This window comes from Rissa tridactyla, chromosome 2 (assembly GCF_028500815.1).
Source record: "Rissa tridactyla isolate bRisTri1 chromosome 2, bRisTri1.patW.cur.20221130, whole genome shotgun sequence".
Classification (NCBI taxonomy): domain Eukaryota; kingdom Metazoa; phylum Chordata; class Aves; order Charadriiformes; family Laridae; genus Rissa; species Rissa tridactyla.
Window position 1 is genome coordinate 3,425,375 of NC_071467.1, and position 12,617 is coordinate 3,437,991.

The 12,617-nt window shown below is 41.6% G+C and overlaps 1 protein-coding gene across 6 annotated transcripts in view; it reads left to right on the plus strand.

Moving 5' to 3' along the window:
* TSNARE1 (t-SNARE domain containing 1) overlaps nt 1–12,617 on the plus strand; it is a 511,576-nt gene that overhangs the window by 237,812 nt on the left and 261,147 nt on the right. For all 6 annotated transcript variants that reach the window (XM_054191276.1, XM_054191275.1, XM_054191280.1 and 3 more), the window contains one exon: nt 37–93. In XM_054191276.1, coding sequence (XP_054047251.1) covers nt 37–93 — 57 coding nt within the window. The remainder of the gene's footprint in view (nt 1–36; nt 94–12,617) is intronic.

Here is a 12,617-nt window from a genome sequence, read left to right on the forward strand (position 1 = left end):
TTGGCCATTTTACATTTTTTCCCCTTTTTTTTGCAGAAAATAGCAGAGAAATCCAAAGCTTTGCTTCCTAATGGGCAGAGAAATACCAAACAGGTAAGTTCACATGTCTCTGTGTTTAATAGTAAGTACATTGGTAAAAAAGGGCTGTTTTCTACCTCCATCAATGATGCTGAAGAGCGTGGCACTCCATCACTACCTATGTTGAAGCCAGCGAGGTGGTTTTCAAACAGACATGTGTGACATCTTAGGAAAGGGAAGATACAGGACCCAAGAAAAAAGACGTATGAAAGGCCTGTTCAATTATTCTCTGCTTTCCCATTCTCACAGGGCTGTTTTTCCTTTCTTGATGGGAGTTTTGGCGACTCTGAGATATATCAAAGAATGATCCTATACCCCCTTCTCTGGCAGCTGGGCTTTTAGGCTCAGTGAAATCACACTCCAAGTGCAATTCCGTAGAAGGAAGTAAGAGGGCTTTTTATCAAATCTCTGTCCTCATTTTTAAGAGGAATCATGTATTCTGCCTTCTAACTGTGGTTAAATTTTATATGCCTATGCAAATAGAGCCTTTTTTCCCCTCTTTTTACCCATATTAGGAACCCTGTAAAAGAATAAATACTGTATGTAATCAGAGTATATAGATTATAGTTTTGTGCTTATATTTAGTTCTATATGTACATGCATGTGTGTGTGTATATAAAGTATAATTAAATGTATGTGTACTTGTGCACTCATGTAACATGATCAAGAGCGTATTGATGATTGAGCTCAGAGATAAGGGTGTTTCTTTTCTGCAAATTAGCTGTGATTTGTTTTCATGCCGCCTATATTACACCATTTCTTGTGCATTTAGCCAACTTTGTTAGATTACTGTTGGTGGAGTAGGTTGCAGAGGTGGGAACAGCTCTGGTCTTGGGTGGACTACTACATGGTTGCATGGCCATGGCTGTTCCATATGATGTGGGACACCGCTGTCCATTAACCAGCGTTAGTAGGATGAAGAGGGATAATTGTTGCACAGTTGTTGTGCATCCCTGCACCTGGAGGAAGCCTGTATGCAATCAATGGTTTTGGTATAATGAAAATGGTTGTTGACTCCAAAAACAACCTTTTTGGAAAGGAGCTGAGTTTTAATAGGGGGAAAAAACCAAGATATCAGATAAAAGTACTCAAATCTTGAAGGGAAGTGTTGGAGGTAAAGGGAAACTGGATGAAGAACGGGACAGAGACAAACCCCTTTGCCTTTAAACGGGTAAGAATCCAACCATTAGGAGGCTGTAGCAGTAATAATTTGGTGTGAGTCAGACAGCATCAGTAGAAATTGTGTTAAACTGGATGTGCTGCAGATTGTTTCTCCTTGTAGCTGTCACTTGCAAGTGAATACTGGAGGTTGGCTTTGGTGCATTATGAGAAAGATGGGGGTTCTAGAATGTCCTTGGTGAGATGCTTCTGACTCAGAAATAGGCTTGATCACACCCAAGAGCACATACTTTTCATGCAGTGAGACTTGCTTGGGCTGGTGACACATGAGGTTTCCAAACTGCCTGAAAAGGAAGAAAGTTAATTCACATCTGTTTCAGCTTTCCTATATATTTGCAGCGTCACATGTGTCTTTTTTTCTTCCTCCTTCAACTATAAAAAGGGAGAAATTAAATGTATAAAACCTGCAGTGGTGCAATTGTGTTTTACTTATTTTTCCAGCTGCAGATTCGTCAGGACATGCAAACAACCATAACCTGACCACTATGTGCATATATTAAGGTATTAAATTTAACACTCTATACAGTAATGCAAAATACTACATATGTTCAGGGGACCTGATTTATGGGTCTTGTGAGACTGCGTGGTGAACGTCTCGACTTGGTGCAGATCCAGTCTTGATTCAGCTGCTGCTTGCCTACAGGGCTTTGTTTTAGTTTATTTATGCTTTAATTTATTACAGAAAATTTTAAGAGGTTTGAAGAATGCTAGTTTTTCTATAGGTGTGTCCCTGTAGTTCTTCTCTTCCATTGATGGGTAGGAAAGGTAAGATATTTGGTAACACAAACCCTAATAAGTTCCCTTTAGGGAGTAATTGATTCCCTGGACCCACGTAACAGGTAAAAATTGGAAAGTGAAGCTTTGGGAAAATTATTCTCCTGCCTATCGTGGTTTGCTGTAAGTACTGTTTAATTGAGTTTATTTATAAAAGCAAACCAAAGGCATTGATCCAAAATTCCTTGAAGCCTGAAGTTATATAAATTCTTAATCAAATATGTGTTTGTAGGAAGGTATTTGTGTGTAGACAAATCGATGTAGTTCTATCGGTGTGTTACCGCATATATTGAAAGACACAAATTTTTATTACGCTAAATGGTCACTGTTGAAAGTGAGTTGAGGCAACTATTTAAAATAAACCCTTTCCTCTGGATCTGTGAAAGCAATTTTAAATATTCATCCAGTGGCCAAAATCAGACCTCGGAAGTCTCATTAAGGGAGTGCTCAGGGGAATCCTGGAAAGCAGCTTTTCACTTATGAGAAATGCTGTTGCAGCACACAGTGAAGACGGGAATGTATTTGGTGATATGGTCACTTCTGGTTCCTGCTTACGTATAGGGCAGACATCCCTTAAATCTCACCTTCTCACCCTGCACAGACACACCTTGGTGCAAAGCAACTGTTCCTCCTTCCAGGCAGAGAGTCTGCTGTAGGAGAGGGAATATTTCACGTGTTCCCCATAGCAGTGATGGAGAGCCTGGGACAGTGTGGTCAGTGGTAGGAGAGGCTGGACAACTGAGTAGACCTGTCCTCTTGGGCTAAGTCCATCCCACGGTGCAACAGCTGGGTATAATAAAATGTGTTCTAATATCACAGAATAGATTATCCATAATATTGAAATAAAAAATGATAGCCTGCAGAAAACCCACAAAATAGCCCATAATCCCTCTGAGCACAGGAGATGAAAAGAATCCTTCTTTTTAATTCTTTTTAATTATTGTGCATCTACTTCCCATAGAAAAAACAATATATTATTGTGCCTGTGATTGAATAAGTGTGAGTCATATTAAACCCAATAGTAGACTAGGCTGAAAAGTTGAGGACTTCAAAGGATCCATCCCTGGCAGTGCCTAGCAGGGACATCCCAGATTCTGCATCCTTATCACAACTGTGACATGTCTTCAGGCCACCTCCATCTTTCCTGGATCCTCATTGACCATGCTTAGCTGTCAATGCTCTCAACTAATGAAGTGGAAAGTGGGCTTCCTCATCATGTAGACTTTGTGGGTCATTCCCCAAAAGGGTTGGGAGAAGGGGAAGCACAGCTCTGTTTTAGCTGAGGAATGAGTTTTAAACTGAAACCACACCAAAAATCTGAACAGTTTTTTTTTTTTTTTTAGAGGAAACTTCCCTGGCATTTTTTAGAAATTAAAATTACAGTAATTGATATAGTGTAATGGCACCCTTTTTCATTTCCTGCTGCTCATGGGGAGGGGGAAGGATAATTACAGCTCTGGAACATGGCAATTGGCAAAAGAGATGCCTTTGTTTCTTATTCTGTAAGCCTACTTGACCCTTCTCTCAAAGGTCGGTAAATTATGCTCCTTAGGAGCACAAAAATGGGTAATAAACATCTATTTGCATATACAAGCTTCTTTCTCCTGACCGCATCAATTTACTCGTGCTTCAAATGGACTTCCTTCTCACAGGAAGCATCATTTCGCTCTTTCTTCCTGTGTTTATGAAGTTGTTCTTTTTATGTGATTAGAGTGAAATTCTCATTTTGGGGCAGCAAGATCCAATCCTTGTGTTTATGGGAGAATAATTTCATGGCAATAATATCTGCATAAACTGCATATATGTGTGTGTGTCTAATGACTCTAGTTATTTAGGCTTCTATTTTTTACAGGGTCGTTATCATGGTAGATGCTGTATAAGCACAGCTATTAGATTGTGCCACCCTGAGGATCTCACAGACGAAGCAATTGCCAGCAGGCTGTTTTGAACAATAATTAACGATGGGTTTTTAACGCAATAGGTGTTCTTTGTGCTGGAATTCCAAAGCTCAATTTGAAACTGGCTTCAACATTTGGGAGAGGTTGTGGTGTGTATTTTTCTTAAATGCAAAACTTAATTTATCACAATCAAAATAACGGCTTTTGCCCCGACAAATGGAGCTTTTTATTTACGTATTTATCTTATTGACTCTAACATCTTATCTTCGAACTCATCCCAGTTCCTAATGTTCCAGTCTGGCTGGTATATCTCAGGAAATCAAGCCTTAGCTTTGGCGATAATATATCTTGCATGTGTGGTAGTAATTGCTGTGTCTTTTCAAGGTCATTTGGTATGCAGCTACTTCTGTAAGAAGTGTTATTTCAGTAACAGCAACTTTGTTTTAAATGGCCATGCATCCATTAAAAGCCATATTCTAATCAACCCACTCCTCTGTTCCTAGAACTGTCAATATGGAGCATTTATTTAAGTGTCAGGGTTTTTTTGTTTTGTGGGTTTTATTTAAGGCAGTCATTAAAGTAATTTTCTTAAGATTTTTTTTTCTTTTTTTCCCCTGCCTGTTTTGGGGCAGGGAAATCGATTCTGATACAGGGATTTAATGAGTGGATGGAAACAGATTCATACCTGATTTTCTTTGTTTGCTCCCTATATTCCCAAGGGAGATGCAAGCTGTTCTGAATGGCCCAAAGTACTGCCCTTCCACTGCTTCCAATGGGTCTGCTTTTCTACTCAACGTGCCTATGATTGCAAAATAAAATGCCAGTGGGTTTTATAGATGCCGTACTTCACTAACTAACCATTAAGATCCATCTCTGATATTTCAGGGATGCGGTACTTTGCAACTATAAGAGTTGAAATGAAGAATCCTGCACCCTTAAGAGCAATAAACCCTGCACTGCAGCCCCTTATTCCATATTTATTCTATATTTAAAATGCCAGTATTCCTCGTGCTGCTTGTGGCTGTGCACAGGTTTTGTAGGGCAACGGGAGTGCTCAGGACATCAGTATTGCGTAGAAGAACATGTAAGGAAACCCTCCAAATCCTACTATATCTGTAAAGAAGGTAATTTGCAGATACTAAAGATGTGAGCTTCCAGTAACATATAGCCCCTGATTCTACAAAAGGAGAAAAACAAGAAAAGACCAAATCTATATAAAGACCTATTTGTATAACCAGGTTTGGGGGGAACAGGACGTTTCCTAAATTGCCCAAACAACTTCAGCAGCATGGATTTTCCTTAGCAATCCCCTATCAAACATCCATCATGTGCTAAGCCTGCTTTGTTTGCCCATGTCTGCTGATGTAGCTCAAAACTACAGCTTGCCTATATCACCCGAGCAAAGGATTTTGTATTCATAACCTAAGTTTTCTGGTTGGTTGGTTTTTTTTTTCATCTGTTTGTTTGTTTCTTTCTTTGTGTTTTTTTTCTTTTTTTTTTTCCTTTTTGCCTTTTGTTCGAGTGAGAAAGGACAGCGGTTTTTATGTGGGCAGAGGATGAAGGCGGGGGAAGGGTTTCTTTTGTACGAAGCCTCCTCCACAGCAGCTCACTGGCTTCACACACCGTGCGGATGCCGCTCTCCTCTACCCCAGCTCTGAGTCATCGCTGGAGCCGTCTTGCAAACCGAAGGGCTGTTTTGTCGGGAATGAGCCAGCCTCACCGCCCAGCTCTGTGAGCACTTGCTTTTATGTTCCCAAATCCTGGGGCCAGTTTCCCTCACCCCACACTGGCAAAAACCCTCCCGCTGGGAGAGCTGGGCGTGGGAAATGGTGATGTTGGGGTTGCATGGAGGCGGTCTGAGGTCATGGGAGGAAACACTGGCATGAATGTGCCTTGTTAATAGGAGAGAGGGCTTTGGCGGAGAGCAAATCCATATTATGCCCAGAGGCTCGCATAGATAACAACTCAACTGGTACCCATGTTATTATTCTTCCATAGCCAGTGACAGCTCTGCAAATATTTCCCCCCATTGCTTGTGATAGCTTCCTGTGTAGTTGCAGTGCTCCTTTCTCCTCCTAGCTGCTAAATTTAAAGGATATTGCAAATATTCGTGTCTTTATGCCAAATCAGAGTCATTCATGGAGGCGATCGCTGAGCCTGTAAAGATGGTGAAAGTCTTCCTCACCTGTTGCATTAGATCTGGCCATGGCCTCAAGGAGTGCTGGATCCTGTTTTCTCACATGAATCGGAGAGGTACTTTATATATCGTTCTTTATAAAGTGCACCAGGATCTGTAAGATCAGGCATGTACTGCAGATGATGTTTCAAATAGTTTTTGCACAGTGAGTGTGGGCAGCGCATTGCTGCATGGTGCCGGTCAACACTGCTGACGGCGATCTATGTATCCGTAGCTATAAGTATACACCTCTACATCTACATTTACGTCTACATCTATGTAAATCTAAATCTAAAAAGAAGTAGAAGTAGAAGAGTAGAAGTAGAAGAGTAGAAGTAGAAAAGTGACAGGTATGGCTGGTTGGATGGATACTCACCTTGGTGGGAGAGCTTCGTCCTTGCACACAGCTTTGCTGGGCAGTGAGGGTCACCTTTGGCAGCCCTGTCAGATCTGTGCTGACAGCAACGTAAGAGGAGAGCAAATGCAGATGAAGATCCCAGAGCTGATGAAACTTTGGCTGGGTCTGTAGGACATGTGTGTGGCCACAATGGCAGTAGTATAATTATAAAAAAACAAACCTCTGCATCAGTCTGCAAGCTTGAATTTTGTTCAGTCTACATCAGTGGCTTTTGTCCCCTTTATATTCCTTTTATTTTTTCCTGTGCAGGACCCCGATGATGTAGTAAGTGGGTGGTTTTGCCCACTGCGAGTAGAAGTGGTTCCTGCTGGCGGGATGGGGATGATCGTACGACCTCATCCACCTCCCATTCTCAGTCCCACCTGGCAGAAATTGCATTGCAAGAGTCTAAATTGACTCTTGCCCTGGCAAAGATCACGCAGTAACTGAAGAAACAAATGTGAAACCTTACCGAGTGTGTCACCTTGCTCCAAAGTCAATGCAGTGTTATTTAATACATTTAAGCCCCCCTGTGGAGATGGATTATTGAAAGGAAGGAAATTGTATTCTTCTAAACCCACTCTGATGGCTGTATTTATCACATGATTAAATGTGAACGGCAATGGTATTTTCCCATGAAAAAAATGTATGTGGAAATAGGTTAACCCTTGCTTCACCAGGGTGAAGACAAAAGTAATAATTATTGAGCTTTCTAGGGCTCCATCTGATTTGTTTTCAGGGTCTCAATAACCAATGTTATAGTCACCATATATTTCAAAGATATTTAACCCCTTTCACTCCTATGAAGATGTCAGTGCAGTTGCCCCCCCGATACTGTATATCATCCGTGAAATGCCATGGAATGCTCCAGCTATTGCACATACCATCCCCCAGATTGACATGGCATAGTAAGGCAGACTTGCTGTCTCAGACTCTTTCAATTGATCCTAAATATTCCTGATTTGCTGCAAACACAAGGAAGCATAAGACCGGGCTTATCATTTTTTATTGTTTGTTCTCTTACTTGGTTCTAGTGCCCAGCTGAAAACTGTAATCCAAATTTCTGTTATTTTGCCAAATTAAACTTCCACTCACGTTTTGGTTTCTTATGGAGTTTCATCTTCACTTTTAATGATAACCCAGGATGCTCATACACCTTTGGAGTTAAACCATAAAGCTGGACATATATCAGAAAGGTAATTTATATGTAGTACACTGGGATCTGTAAGATAAGGCATGTGCTGCAGATGATGTTTCAAATAGTTATTTTTTAGCTGATAGCAATAGTCTGGGTGATAAATAAAATAAATGTGTGTTCGCCTAAATATGGACGGTAGTTCTCCCTTATAACTCTCTCAAACTTCTCAATTTGAGAAGGCACCTGTGTAGCAAATAATTCCCTTAAGTTTAAGAGACTTCTTCAGCTATGTCTGATTGACTCAAATCTGAAATAAGGTGATGGATCACAACATAAGCCTAAAATTCCCAGGACATGTTCCCATAGATGGAGTGAAATGGGAGTTGGATGCGATGATCCTTATGGGACCCTCCAACTTGAGATATTCTATGATTTCTATGAATGAAAAGACTGAGCCATGAGTGTTGCTCATCACTGCTACTGTCAGGAGCAAATCAACATTGCATGGCTGGTACCTGCTTAGCATTGCCCGTGTGCCTTTTCATGCCTGTAAACTGTGGAGAAATCCTGAGGGGAGTGATGTTCCCAAGCTATCATGGGTGTTCTCCTCTTGCTGGCATTCAAATGGGCAATTTGTAATTTCAGCAGCAAGATGACAAGAGCGCATCTTACTGTTTCCCCTGCAGTAAAGCACAGTAGCGCTTTGCAGTGTTCCCTTCATTAATCCTGCTTTAATTAAAGCTGGGTTACCATGCAGTACACTGGGATGAGCTTTAGGCAGTTGGCCACTCCAGTGAGCCTGGAGTCAAATGGGTTTGGTGCAAAAGGACTTTTACCTGTCTCCCTGCATCAGATAATGCCTCAATCTCATCCCTTGACTCTCTGTGCTCAACTTGAGTACTTACCTTCTCCAGATGCTGCAAAGGAGCTGGGAATGGTAGAGCAAGGAACGTTTTTCCCTCATGGGTCATTTTCCCACATGGATACATGGATCATTCATATATTTTACACAAATGCAGTATTTCCCATGATAAAAGAAAAACAAGTTCCTATGCTATTTATTTATTTATTTATTTATTTTCATGTGATGAATCAGGACCTTGTGAAAACAGCCAGTTGCACTGCGGTCAGGGCAGCACTGCCAAGGGGGACTGAGTGAAGGAAAGCCAACATTCTTCCCCTGTTTGTGCAACTTCCCAAAGCAAATCTCACACCACAGACAAGAAGGTTCCCAAGGTTCTCCTTGGCATGGAGATCAAAGCATGGGAAAGCCTATACAGGTTATACTTCTGCACGGAGAAACTGGCTGGAAATAGGTCAAAAAAAGGCTTATTTCCATGTACCAAGATTTCTATAGGGCAAAGCTGAAGATCCTGCTTCCAATTTGTGGAATCTGGATCTGTTGCAAGTTGTGGTTTGCATACCCCACTTGGATAAAATGAAAAGCTTCAATTTTTTATTTTCTACCTTCGCTTAGCCTGTAAGCTCCTGAGTGAAATAAAATGATTGAGATGGTTCCTAGAACCTTAACTCAATATTACACTTGATACAACAGAATCTCTTGATCTGCGGAGTTCCTTGCTTTAAGATCTATTTCCACTTCCCTTTCCCCTTACTTTCCCTATTTTTTCTGTATGGGATTACATTTGCATTAAGACCTTAGTCGTGGCATGCTGAGAAACACAGATGATTGCTTTAAAAAAAAAAAACCCAGCAAGCAAAAATAAGTAATCGAAGCATCTGCTTGCAAACGCAACTGATTTCTGGTGAGTGAGGAAGGTGTTTTCTCCCTTTCTGTGCCCAGCAGTTGTTAATTGGTTAGGTGATTTAAGGAAAGGGAGCGGGAATGTGGCTTTTGTGTGCAGCAGGACATACTGACCTCTTCTGGAGGCTAAGGACTGGGACGTTTGATGGCCCTATTGTGTGAGCTACTTTGTTGACCCCTGTATTCAAGCATGATTTAAAGCACTACTGAAGAGCCAGGCACCAAAAAAAGCCTTTTCCAGCAGTTGCTGGGGATAGCATGAAGGAAGCTGTGGATGCTGCACACTTCGGAGTGCCATCTGCTGGCATCGGACTCTGTTGGATACAGGAGCCTTGTTTTACAGCACTGAGATGAGAAAGGTGGTGGAGAAAGTTTGATGAACCGTCGATGCTTGTTGTCAATTAATATCATTGAGATGAGGATAAAATCTCAAATTGGAGTGGAATAGGATGTTTTATGCTTCTGTTGAAAGCAGAGTTCCTGCTTACTAGGTGGTGGGAAATTATAATAAGTTACCACCTGCTACATATTCTCTCTGGAGCACCCAGCATAAGAAGGACATGGACCTGTTGGAGCAAGTCCAGAGGCAGTCACAGAGATGACCAGAGGGGGCTGGAACACCTCTGTTATGAAGACAGGCTGAGAGAGTTGAGGTTGTTCAGTCTGGAGAAGAGAAGTCTCGAGGAGACCTTAGAGCCCCTTCCAGTACCTATAGGGGGCCTATAAGGAGATGTAGGACTCTTTGTCAGGGAGTGTAGTGATAAGACAAGGCGTAACAGTTTTAAACAGACAGAGGGGAAATTTAGATTAGACATTAGGAAGAAATTCTTCACTGTGTGGGTGGTGACACACTGGCCCAGGTTGCCCAGAGAAGCTCCATCCCTGGAGTTGTTCAAGGCCAGGCTGGATGGGGCTTTGAGCAACCTGGTCTAGTGGGAGGTCTCCCTGCCCATGGCAGGGGGTTGGAACTAGATGATTTTTAGGGTCCTTTGCATTTGGAAACTATGAAAGCTAATTTAGAGCTTATCAGTAACATTATCACTAAATATTTGTGCCAGGGACCAAGGAGATTTATTTGTCTCCTGCTGTGACGTTGGGAATTAACAGAGGATATCAAAACGAAAGCTCAGAGATGTTAAACGTAATGATGTTGGATAGATATGAAATACCTCACTCCCTCCTTGGATCTTCAGTAGAAACTCAGGGAAACAAACAGAGCAACGCAGCACACCACTCCTTTTGCAAAATGCCTTCCTCTCAATGTCTACAATCAGTACATGACTTTCACGAAGAACTGAACTTCCTTATGCAGCATGGCAACTGGTCCTCTTGCAGGTTGCTCCACTGAGTATGACAAAATGTCTTTGGCTCCAGTGCAGGACAAGCGATGTGAGAAGACCACTTGTTTGCAAAATTTTTTCCATCAGGAAAATTCCTTGCACTGTGATTCGCTCACACCGTATGTGGGGGAATTAGAATCTGGGTGAGATGCATGAAGGAAAACCCCCAGGAGAAGAAATGATTTGGCAGCTGATCTGTAGAGCTCTTTCAGCCACCTCTAAAGAAAATGCTGTGATGTCAGTATCAGTTTCATTACACATCTGGGCTTGACTCATCTGCTATGGTAAAAGAATAAAGAAACCCAAAGAAATAATTAAAGTTCATTATTGCATGTATATGAAATAGCATTATTAAAGTATCTACCTCACATTTATTTATAACCCTTCTTCCTGACAGAGCCTGACATGTTTCGCAAACACCACTGAATGATTATATATTCTTTGCCCAAAATCTGAGGATGTTGCTCTGCATTTTATTCATCACTTGTTCAGTCAAAATTTATGTTCCTGCACAATCTGTAGATTTTCTGAGATCTCTTTGTGTAGGTACATTACTCATGAGACCTACCAGGCACATTTAGAATAAGTTGAGGTGGAAGGGCTCAAATTTCTTTCTGAGAAAGGAAGCATTTTCTGAGGAGTTCCTGGGCCACTGCATGACAGGGTGAGACTGGAGGAGAATACCACCATCGTCACCACAATCCAATGGACGTATTTTAGTTAGCAGGATGGAGTTATCAATAATGACACTTATCCAGGATAACAGAAGTAACATGACTCCTCTTGGAAAAATTCCTGGGACTTTGGGTGGTACCCAATGCTCAGAGGCTTTTGTAAAACTCTGCCACAAGTGGTTTTCTACAAAATTAAAGCACATGTCAACATCCCCCCTCAAGGGCTTGTCTCTTAGTTATGATCAGACCAGTCTCAGCCATTTCCATTTACCAAATGAGACCTGAAAATAGATGAAAATGCTAAAATGGATTAGAAATGTGGCTTTGGCATATTAGCACAGCTGTGTTTGAGCTAAGCAGCAGCAGGGGTAAAAGGATGGGCGAAGGAAGCAAATAGAAAGACTCCAGCACAAAGGTGATGTAAACCCATCAGGGACTTTAAAACGCTGAGCCAGATCGATGCTCCTTTACTGATGGAAAGTGTCACCTCCCTCAGCAGGCAGTGTCAGTGGTTCGTAGAGCGCTTCCCTTGGAGAAAATCAGTGTGCAGCCTAACGATTATGATAAAATATGCAGGACTCAGTCAGGTTCCACAATTTGGTGTGGAAAATATATGTCCAACATTAACTGTGCCAACAATTTCCTCACTCAGTCTAATCTCAGTTCAGTGTTTTTCTTTTACCATTTTTTTTTTTAAATCTCTATTACTGAAAGTCCCCTGGGGCAAGAAGGTTTCCTTTCCAGAAGGTGGGCAGGATGTTGGTTTGTCTTCAGAAATTAGTGGTAAACACTTCCCTAAGAGAAATTTCTGTCTATAAATGGGATTTGCTCCTCAACCACTGTGGACTTTAGTCTCCAACAGCTGGTTTGCATATGGTAATGAAGGAGTAACAGCAGTAATATGTAGGCTTCCCTAATGGCTACATTGGTTTTGGAAAGATTTCCTGCCTTCCTTCTCCCATCCTTGCTTCTGAAATATGTTATCACTACTGAGGTTTTCATTCCCTGTGAGGAAGATCTGCAGATGGTCCTATCTCAGATCCTGCCTTACCTGAGGGGGCAATCTGTGCATTTTGGAAGCATCCCTGGATCTGCCTTTGGGCAGATGTTTTCTTTCCTTTTTGTCCCACTCTCCCCCTTTACAAGCATCTTCTGTGTTCTTCATTCACTCTTGCTAGTCCCTGCTCTCTTTTTTGGT